The sequence below is a fragment of the Pleurodeles waltl genome, chromosome 9 (genome assembly GCF_031143425.1).
Source record: "Pleurodeles waltl isolate 20211129_DDA chromosome 9, aPleWal1.hap1.20221129, whole genome shotgun sequence".
NCBI classification, from domain to species: Eukaryota; Metazoa; Chordata; class Amphibia; order Caudata; family Salamandridae; genus Pleurodeles; species Pleurodeles waltl.
The window spans coordinates 210837629-210849719 of NC_090448.1; the positions used below are offsets into that span (position 1 = coordinate 210837629).

Sequence of the window (12091 nt, forward strand, 5' to 3'; positions counted from 1 at the left end):
ACAGATTGTATGCAATCTCAATAGAGCTTCCTATGTACTCCCATTAAAACGGACATTGACCTAAAAAGCCCAATTGTTTCCTCTGCTTGTCTTTTAAATTACCCTCTCCTTACTTTCTATCCTCTTCATTTCTCCTCTCTCTAAGCACAGCCTACTCTAAGTCACATGCTTGGTTAATTCAACTTCTATGATACTATTTCTGCAAATTGCACACTCCTTCGTTCAAAGATCACGAACTCTCTCTTAAAAGTCATACCCCTGCAACCTAACAATTCCTAATCTCCGATAGCTCATCTATCAAACCCGACAATCATTTGCATGGATTTATCTGTAATAATTTAATTGGAAGCTGGAAAACAAAACAAAAACGTTTGCTAAGTGGGATGAAGAGACATAGGGGGTTATTCCAACTTTGGAGGAAGTGGTAATCAGTCCCAAAAGTGACGGTAAAGTGACAGATATACCACCAGCCGTATTACGAGTCCATTATATCCTATGGAACTCGTAATACGGCTGGTGGTAAATCCGTCACATTTGGGACGGATTACCACCTCCTCCAAAGTTGGAATAACCCCCATAATGCCTCCTCTGCAAACTGCTCAGCCTTCCGAGCAAGTGCCACGCCAGCAGTTGCTCAAAAGCTGATACATCAACTCCAAGCATGCAGAGATCTCTAAAAACAGGAGGTGGCCTCCACTGACGTGGTGAGGTGGTGTGCTGGCAAGCCAACAACCAGAGTTTAATCACTCTGTTAGGCTTGGATCTGATATCTGATAGCCAGCCATTTAAGTTATGGAAAGCCCTCTAGGTAGGACATGAGTGAAGTCTAAGGAATAAACGTTAGTTGACAGTATGTAGATCCAACATTTTTTCATAGCCCATGTGTTTCTCTTGAACTTGTACCATGAGAAAAACAACATGAATTTTACCACCAGCACTTGAAAGAAGGATTTGAAAACTGACTGATAAAAGTGTAAAGTCAATGATCAGATCCCACTGTACAAGAGTGCTAAGACATCGCATTCATGTGAGAAAACACACATGAAACGATGCTGACTCAATAGGCGTAAACCAGGGATTCACAGAAGTTTTTGTGTTCCACTGTGGAATCTGCATGATAAACCTAATGCCCATTTCAGAGGTATTCGGGAAGATATGGCAACCGCTGTTGCTCACACTTGGGAAAGGACTCGCAGAAAGAAAAAATTCCAGAGAACACTGCACTCCTTGAAGGTATACTGGGGCAGCTGAAGATAATAACTGCATGGCTGGGTACACACTTATGGAAACTATAAACATTGTTACAGTTTAGATAATAAAGTCCTGTACCGAATTCACTGTAACATCATCTCTTCTTGTGGGTTCGATATATTGTATTGCACTGTAGTTACATTTATATAGTACTTCATGTTTCAGGGCACTGGCAAAAGGCAGCAACTACAGCATTAGTTGTGCTTGGTTGGAAGCATGTGGGTTTGGCCTATGTGTTTTAGTGTCAAAGGTGATGACCAGAGGGTGCTCTCATCCTATAATATGCTGCTGCATGCAGTGGTGCAATGAACAGCGTTCTTAAGCTTTGCAGTATTTGTGTCTGGTTGTAAGGGTTGGTCTACTGGGAGGTGTTTTCGTTTTATGTCTTTTTGACATTGCTATCAGCATCTAGTTGTACTCATACAAGGAGTCGACGGGCTACTCCATCACAACCGTGACGTATATCCGCCATAGCGCAAGTCCCATTGCATATAATGCACTTGTAGTACAGCGGGCGGGATATCCGTCACATTGGTGATGGAGTAATCCACCCAACGAACTCTAAATCAGGCCTTTAGTCTTTCACAAGTGTTTCAATATAGCTTCCTATTTTATCAGCACAACTGAGGTTGGGACTAGGAAGAATGGGTTATAGTGCCTGCCCTCATCCTTCCTGCCTTCACACTCGCTAGTAAGTAATGCTTCTGCTAAACAGCCACTATGAAGCAGTCGGAAGTGCAAGTAGCTATTAATATAAGCCAGCAAAGGATACAAAACCTTCCTTTCAGCAGGGAACCTGTTTCAAATGGAAACAGTTTTTAGATAAAATGAGGGGCTGTAAGGTTACGTTTGTAGTGATCTGAAGACCTGACCACTTTAACATTGAACAACACAACAAACTTTATAAGTAGTTCCAAAAACATCGAGTGGCCCATTATTAAAAATCTCTAAATACAGTGCTGGGTCTGTGACGTAATCTAAGGAAGCCGGCTGCGGTTAGCGACGTTGGAGGTTATGTCTGTAATTACTGCGTTCAAAGACACGCACTGTGGGATGACATCACTTCCCCCTTTCATCTACCTGCCAGCTCCTTTTGACAATTTAAATGCCATGCAGTTTTTATCCGGCCCTGATTTAAAGCACAACAAAAGGGGCGGTTACATGGGTTAGCAACTAAATATCTAATTAGGTTTTTCTGAAATTAAAAAAAAACACACGTCAGAAAAAGGGATAAAAATAAACTTTAGGAGAATGACGGTGCAAACAGAGACCAGTGAAAGCGACAATGCGGTCCACGTTTATGTATAGTAAATGTGCGTGACACTCCAGGAAAACACATTGAAAACTTGTTATGTAAATTGTGTCTAAACCAGTGCTTAATTTGTGCTTGCTGTTTCCGGTCCTTAGCACCAGCACTTATTTTTGAGGGCCGGGGCTTATTCTTCTGTATCAAGCATTTGCTGCGAGCAAAAGACACATTAGAAAGACGGAAGAAGGTAAACACGAAAAAGCGTCACAGTGGGAGAACGTAGAAAGCTGCAAGAATGAGCAGAAGAGACAGGGAGTGGCTTTATATGGATTGAAGGGGCCAGAGATGGCTTCAGGATTACGCTGCCTCAGTATTCCGTGCTCGCACATTTAATTGCAGCAGCCGCGTGTTTAAGAGGAGGGCTTTGGACACCGGCACGTTTTTATTTACAAATTAAGCACTGGTCTAACCCCCGACCTACTTCGTGTGTTGGCTATATTGGGGGCTTAAAAATGCATGCTCTAAACATGCAACGGTGCAAAATGTGCACCAAGCAGAAAAGTAAAAGTCACATGCATGTTGCTCATCCTACCTATTTGTCTTGATACAGTTAAAAAGCAGAATGCAGCACCACTTCGGCCTCGGTATAATTTCCATTTTATTTACGCAGTAATATTGAATTCCAGTAGATACCGATACCACAGGGTGCGATATTTAGAGGGCACGGAGGTAACACATTATTCTTAGCTGCATTCCTCAGAATGCTTTCCCCTCTTCCGAAGGGCAAAACATTGCATTAATTATGTGGCGAAAAATATGAAAGCAGAAAAACCTGCAGGTGTTGCTATTACAGCAAAACATAGAATCCCGATTCAGACGTAACAGAAATGAGGCCCTTACGAGTTTTTCAGACACGTTTACATTCTCCTATATACCTGAATCCATTGTATTGACTGCCACTCTGCTGTTAGTGATAAAATAGGTAAAACTATCCATACTGTCTCTGCTTTTTACCCCTTAACTTCAAGTCGTATCTGGTTATTATCCGAATCCTAACTTGTGGCAACAGGCCAAGCAAGCCCTTAACCAAGTTATGTGTGATCAGCAGAGCTGGGCTCTTAATCTATTCCAACCATCTAAGTGAAGAACCTCTCCTCCCCAGACAACATAAAACAATACAGTTGACAAGTCTTCTGTTTGTCTTCTAAGTCTCTTGTAGGAAATGTTTTTATTTCTGGTACTGTGCTATGAGTTCAAGCCACCACAAGCACAGCACTCTCTCATCTCACCTACATAAAAAAGTCTGCCTTGATAAACCTGAAACAGGTTCTGAACACAGATGAAAGATGCTTTTTGTATCACCATTCATGGGGGCTTTATGTCAAAATACAGACTACAGAAATATCGACATCCACAAATATAAGTTCCATAATATTGACTACTGCTATATTGTCAAGCTAAGAGTACAGAGGTAAGTCTAGATTGACTATTCTAACTCCACATATATTTACCCTGACGATGTAGTGCAATATTATAAACCCAAGGCATATATATAGAACAATATACAATACTTGATATTTTGGTTCCACACAGATACAGAACCACGTCTGTGGTCCTAAGAAGTCGCCATGGCTGGCTTTCAGAATCTCATTCAATGCCATCTGCATTGCACAACAAGCACTCCATGGTTCGGACCATCAATTACACACAGGAAGTTGCGCTCCTACCGTCTTAAAGACCAGTTTGAGATTAAGAGTCTTCAACTAGCTCCTGGGAAGAAACTCCTGCTCAGATCAGACCACAAGCATGTGGAATTATTTAACAATTGACATCTTTGAAATACAAAATTACCTGGTCTACCAGAGCACTCTGAAGAGTGGGAGTTCACTTTCACCAACAGCAGAGGCACTCCGCTTTCATACAGCTAAATACAGAACGTCAAGATCTCCTAAACTTGGCACATGCCTTCCTCCAACACTGACCTACTCAGTTACCAACACTAAATCCACCACATATAAAGGCGTATTCAACCCAAGCAGGTTTATATGAGTTGCCACCTGGTCTGAACCTATTCCATTTAGCTACACAATCTAATACAAACGTCTATGAGCAACAGATGGCAAAAGTTCAATAGCACACCAACTGCAAAATAAAATTACATATTTAAAATGGTGAAAACATTCTGGCCATTTAATATTATGAAAACATACATTTAGATGCACCTAACTTAAAATCATGTAAACGTCTTGTGATTGTCTGTGATTCATACAAGTACATACTATTCATTGTCTATTTCAGAAGAAATTCGGGGACCTATTCACAAACTACATTTTGTAATACATTTAGTAGTACTCCAACAGTAATCAAAAGTACAACTAAATGTAATACAAAATGTTGCTCATTAACTTATATGCGGAGTCATTTAGTAGTAAATGTGGGAGAGACAGGGTGTGGCCTTGACATAAGTAATGCTTATTACTAAATGGAAAGGTTTTAGGGAGGAGTAAGGAGAGGTTAAGGGAGGTTTTAAGGAGAGACAAACACCCACCAACAAAAGAGTAAACCCATTGCAAGTTACAAATTGTGCTTCTATAGCTACTGCAGCTGCAAACCACCGAAAACACTTGTAAATACACTCCAGCTCAGACCTGCAGTACATTCAGTAAATAATGGAGGCAGGTACTTTAAATAGAAGCCCATATGAAATCATTTCAAAATGAATTATTTCATTTTGGCTTTAAAAAAAACATGAATATATATATATATATATATATATATATATATATATATTCATTGTATTCAATGTTAAAATGTATATACAACATAATTTAAAATTGAATGCAACTTTATTATTTAAAAAATAATAAACTTAATTTAAATAGTTCTATACTCAATTGTTAGTAGTCTGTAATATATAATAAACATTTTAATTTATGTCGGATTTTAAAAAATATATTTTATAATAATATTTAAATTTGAATTTAATATATTTAAATATATTACATATTTATTTCAAAAGTAAGTAATAGCACTGTAGCATTCTTTTTATTTTCTTCTACAGTTAAATTAATATGTACAGTTACCTTTCATTTATATTTATCATAAAAATATTTGTACTATTTTTTTTTTTTAAATATAATAAACTTTCTTAGTGTTCCCTATACTTTACCATAGGGTGATATTACCCGCCCCCCGCCCACCCCACCCTCGAGAAGGCAGAAATATCCACTTACGTCTGAAAAGTTATAGGTAGTAACTTCACACTCAAATTGGGCTGCACCCACTAAAGTCAGGGAGAGGAGACATGCTTGTAGTAAATTTACGCTTGTAAACGGACAATAGCCAAAAGTAAAAAAAAAATACTATGAAGTATAACAGTACATTTACATGTGTAGATTTAACTAATAGTTGAGTTTACTTTTCTGAATAGTCTCCTCAGTAAAGGTCATCAAATGTTAAATCTTCAGTGATAATAATTCACATTTTTATTGTAAAAAAGCAATCATTAGAAAAAAGTATGTAAATGGACTAAAGTACTTCAGCTTTTATAACACTTAACATTAAATACAAACTCTTTACATGCAATACAAGTAGACAATCTCTTTTTCCACTATCAATGTGAGTTATACTCATTTTGCAGATGCTTGCAAGACTACCTTCAAATTGAAACCGTGTGCATTTATAGCAGACTCAGTGTGAGGGTAATGTTTATGGAAAAACACAGTCTGATTATACTGATCTATGTAGCAAAGGCTGGAATTCATCACTACTCGAATCCCACAAAGATAATTGTGAGTGATTGAATAAACATCAAGAAAAGATCAACTCTGTTACCAAAAACAGAATTTTAACACCGCTATGATACAACATGGGCACCAAGCAATTGGACAAGACTAAGGGGGTTATTCTAACTTTGGAGGAGGTGTTAATCCGTCCCAAAAGTGACGGAAAAGTGACGGATTTACCACCAGCCGTATTACGAGTCCATTATATCCTATGGAACTCGTAATACGGCTGGTGGTATATCCGTCACTTTACCGTCACTTTTGGGACGGATTAACACTCCTCCAAAGTTAGAATAACCCCCTAAATCTCAACCTTTAATTGTAATTTGTTATCAAAGTCCATCTCACACTGCCTGCATGCTTAGCTTTTAGGAGAAATATATATATAGTTTAATTAATGTCAAATTATATACAAATGTTCAGATGTAAATGAAAAAAATGTGTAATTGGGACACACAATGAGGGCATTACATTGTATTTACTAACAGTTCTAATTTGGTTACCACTGACTAAGATTAATCCAAAAGAATCCTCGTGGTGGTTTTGTAAAGACTTTGCTTCACTACTGGTTGTATTTCTTCATTGCACTAATTGTTTTTTGATGCTCGTTCAACTGTGGATGATCATGTGACATCTTTACCTACCAGGCATATATTTTAGTTTTGTTTAGCATATAGAGTGTAATCAGGGATATGTTAGGGTGTGTGACAAGGGAGAAGGTATTGCAAATAAAGCTTTATGGTTTATTATTACTGAAATTTCATTTATGTAAAATTGCTAAATTGGCAATAAAGGTGGTGTTAAAAAAGACAGCTTCCTATTGAAGGAGCCCTTATAAAATTCCTGCAGGTGGGTAAGTTTTGAAAGAGATCTCTATTGGGATACTTAAAAGACCTACACAATCATAACTTTGTAAGTAATGACAAACATTTCCACACAAACATTTCTTACAGTAATACAGAGGTTAAAATAAAGTTGCATTTTTGGTTGGAAATTGTCCAAAACAGCCCAACAGTTTGACATGGTGTAAATAAAGTTTTGTTCATGTGGAAAATGCTTTCTGTTGATAGAAAAATAAAGAACACAAAATGGTGCAGATGCACATTTCACATATTCCATAGCATGCTGATTATCTGCCTGTGGCAAATTATGATTTATATCTTATATAATAGGCTCTTGGGTACAGAAATACTAACAAGCATTCTCAAAGCCAATAGGCCTGACTTTAATGTGCTAACTCATAAACAGGGAATCACAAAAAGATGGTTAACACATTAAAGCAAGTCCTATTGGCATTGCCACTGTAGATGGGAAAAATAGCAAAAAATATAGATTTCTGTATACAATGCACACACCAGATAAACAACTGAACTGGATAAATGCTGTGATAAATGACTGCATTTTTTAAATGGAAAATAATCTGTTATCCAGTCCAATAAAAGCACTTCACAGAAGGTGGACTGACACACCAAACAGCCAATAGCATAAGGTGATAGAGGTTTTACTACTATGGGTGGAACCAAAGCCCAACTCCTTATATTTTTAATAATTAATTACCGCAAGACTGCAGAAAGTTGTTCTGTCAAGCTAAGCCTAAAGGTGTATATTTCTATAACACCACAACTGCTAGAATTACTCATATTTTTGCAGCCATGGATATCTTGTCATGAACTATAATGACATAAAAGCAGGTCTCAAATGCACACTCTAAGGAAATTTTTATCATACACACTTCTTATTATCTTACGAATAGGCATACAGGGATTTGGATTTGCGTTGGTATATAGCTGAATGTTTCCTAAAATTATATTCTGCTTAAACCAAATAGGTTTATAGGCTGCTTAGTTAAGGATGCTGTTTCTTGAATACAGTTTCAAATTTAAAAAACACTCTTCAGGTTAGAAATTATCATTTGAAAAATTTAAATTAAATTCAAGCTGTTAGTGGTCAGTTTCTCATTTTATGGAAAGAAATGAAAGGAGTATCAAGATACAAAAGCAACAGTGTGTTTTTTTTTCTTTCATGCAGTTTGCTTATCATGCTTGAACCTGTAAATGAACTGACCTACAGCATATCACAAATGCTGCCTCATGTCTTGCATCCAGCACCAAGTGGTTGGGCCATTTCTGTCAGATGTTATGGAAAGTGCAAATCACACTCTGGGAAAGCAGGTATAGAGTTATCACACATCAATTATTTTATTACATAGGTCCATTTTTCCTAAGTAAAAACATCTCTCACTAAGCCGCATGCTTCAGGATAGCCTGTTGAAAAATTGCACTGGAAGACGTGTGCTAGAGTATACACCTTCTTGTCAAAGCTATGGACCACAATTCCATCCAATATTCCAGTTACAGATAACCGTATTGCCTTCCACAGATGTTTTACCAAATATTCGTAATTTGACCAATTTGTCAAGTATACTAAGAACACAACGTGTTGCAGCATAGCATACACAAAATCTCAAGCAAGCATTCTGACTAATATGAAGGGGGGAATTTAGTAAGCATTAATATCCTATTACTTATCTAAGACCTTAATTCACTGTGGCACTACCAAGCGGAAAAAAAAATAGGTCATATTTTTCATAGCCTAGAGTTAACACTATATTGACATTTTATGTATTTTTATGAATTTTAAAACCTCCTTTGTCTGTGAAAAAGTTATAGGCTCCCTGTAAGGCTGATTATGTCATAAGACTTCCCAGTGAAGAAAGGCCTGTACAAATGAAAACAAAAGAAATAGGGAAACATTTATCTTGATCTGAAGCGGTGGTTGTGGGTAGCCATTATTATACATCTACAATGTAAGCTTACAGTAAGCAGTAAATGATTATACAGAGCTTCTGGTACCAAATCAGGAACACAGGGATTCATACTTCTGTCTTTTACTGCACTATTTACAGATCTTGACTTTTGTGGTAACTTAGTGCATGCTAGGTGTGGTAGCATTGCTTTGCTTCATTTGAACTAATTATATACATGAATACATCTGTATCAAATGATTCTTAGGTGAAAAGGTCATAACTGGAGACACTGTTCGTAATGTTGTGAAGTAAGGTGGTTACCAAAATTGCATCCTAAGGGGCATTAGGGTAAGCAGCCTGCTAAAAGGCAACACTCTCTCGATTCATTTTAACACTTGAATCCAGTAGTTGTGTTACCATGCTACTGATGGTTAGATTGGATGTTACTGCTACACAGCGAGCAGCATATGACACTTGACAGTTCAGTCTGTCCTATGTTGGAGGCAGTGGTAAGAAAGTGACCCTTGAAAGGAGCCTTTTGAAACGTCTACCTGAACAGACTACATGCCAGACCAATTTCCGAGAGCAGGGGAAAGTAGAGACTATTAACTTCTTCTCAACTTAAAATACTAAGTATGGCTATGAAGGTCTTACCTGGTATGTGCTCTCCTCCATAAGTAATATTAACATCATAGTCTCCTGGAGCGTACGGTATATATTCCACACTGCAGCTGCCATCTTTGTTGTCTTTGCAGGACATTTTGGATTCGGAAGGGCCTTCAACTGTTATTCCAAGGCCACCAATTCCGGCACCTCTGCAAAGGTATAAAGCAAATTAACTTCTCGCCATATCAACATAAATGAAGAAATACACACAGGAGTGCATCCAGACGTGTGTCCACTCGCACACACACTTTTCTGTTTTTAGTCCTTTCCAAGCACAGAAAGGAAGGACTCCCACTCCCAGTAAGCCAGGAGATAACTTTAAGTCACCAGATATTCTACAATATTGAAATGGGCATGCAGGTAAACTAAAATAATCACATTGTTTACCATAACACACTGTTACCAGCAAGCTAGGTCTGCCAAAACCCACACTATCCCACTGAAAAAAAAGGTAACCCAATAACGAGTTATTTAGAACTACTATACTATAAAATACACTGTATATCATGTGTTACACTGTTACAACACTACAAAGATCAGCCCCATCTAATTTCCACAGTGTAGAGTACCTGAGTTGAGAAAAATGTTGCTTCAGAGATTGCATGGTACAATGCTTTTGGGTGTGTGTGTGGGGGGGGGGGGAGGAGATTACTCATCTTTACAGGGAACTTCAAAAAGAAAGTCATATCACTGCACAAAAATTGCCCCTTGCATCCAGGTTTCAGTTAAATATAAAAATAAAAAAAAGACAAAACAGCATGAAAACCAGCATGGCATAAACCATGTGTGCAGATGCGCAACGTTTAATCACTGCTGAGATAAAGGAGCGGCATCATGACTCACTCAAGGCTTCGCCTTTCATACGTAATGTGACAAAATACTCTCTATGTGCCTATTATGATGAATGATGAACACTCAACATATATGTTGTACTTTAATAATGAAAAACATATTCATGATTGGTATAGGAATCGAAATGTCAAATGCTAACAAAATGAAGGCACTACTTGGACTCTTTAGTGAAGCATTCTAGTTATTTAACTGAAAGGGATGATGGACTTTTCATTATGTCTCTTAGGCACTCATTTTACAGTAAGTGCCAACAAGCATGGACTATTCAGTCAAAGGAGGTCAAGAGCCGAAGCGTGATGATCATTGGTTATAAATCCTCAGAACTTATTGTGAGTTTAATATAAACAGGCAATGGCAGGGACCAAGTGTTGCCTATTTCTTTTAAATCAATCAATGGAAAAAAAAGATTTTGCTGTGGCTGCATGCAATACCACCATGGACCAACTAGTACTGATAATGGAATTAGTGAATTAACATGTGGGAGGTATAGTATGGTACAAGTGCATCACTGGCATTGGTGTAAGTGGCAGAGGTACTGCTGGGGTACCTCCTACTAGTGCATAAAAAAGTGACACGTCTGGATGATTATGACAACCATTGTAGGAGGGCTATTTTGTTGATTGTCACAAGACGCAATCAAGGAGCAAATCCCAAAACGACCTGATTCAGACAAAAATTAAATCAATCAGTGATCTCCGCCTTCTCTCTTGCACGAGCTGGCATAACTATCAACCAGAAAATATTACAGGAATGTCACAGTAACACCATATCCACGGACATATTAAAACAATTTGAAGACATTCAGTGTTGACCCGAATGCATTTCATTAACCATCATTCACAGAGGGACAGCTCCAGCCATCAGTCATCTGAGGGCAAAATGTTCCTTGTATTGCTACTAAACCTCACAAGGTACATCACAAGGTCTTGCTTTCCAGCCCACTATGCTATCTTGGGCATATAAATACCTTAATTATTCACAGCCTTGCTCACTATCAATCGCAATGAGTAACTAGGTCTTCTCCTGCCAACTGCAGTTGTTACTAGACCCTGATCATTAATTTCATCTGCGCACCTCCGCGTTTACCTCTACCCTATCTTGATGTTCTTAAGATACCATGCCATTCTCTACTACAGTCATGCTAACAATATCCATCCATATTTACCTGATATACAAACGTACAACAAATACCACACACTAGGTACGGCCACAGCCTCCCTAAATGATGGATGGCAATTCGATTTTTTTTTTAAGTCTCTTAAGCCAGACTCATTTCATCATAACTTAAGTACCACTACATACCACCCAAATGCCTCTCAGACAAGTTCAGTCAATCCCATTTCAAAGCACAGACAAATCCCATTATCTATCAGTAACTCACGATCATAGATGACTCCCAGATTTGGTCAATGATCAGCATGTGCCATTGCTACATTTAGGAACTACAATTTTTCCTCCATTTTATACCCTCAACAGACAGCTCGCTGTTAGTGGCTCCTAATTAGCACAAAATCAAATGGAGGATTCTCTTGTCATGAATCA

At 38.0% G+C, this 12091-nt stretch overlaps 1 protein-coding gene across 4 annotated transcripts in view; it reads right to left on the minus strand.

Moving 5' to 3' along the window:
* The window catches only part of FLNB (filamin B), a 455875-nt gene that overhangs the window by 137577 nt on the left and 306207 nt on the right, over positions 1-12091 (minus strand). For all 4 annotated transcript variants that reach the window (XM_069206567.1, XM_069206566.1, XM_069206565.1 and 1 more), the window contains exon 24: positions 9686-9846. In XM_069206567.1, the coding sequence (XP_069062668.1) occupies positions 9686-9846 (161 nt within the window). The remainder of the gene's footprint in view (positions 1-9685; positions 9847-12091) is intronic.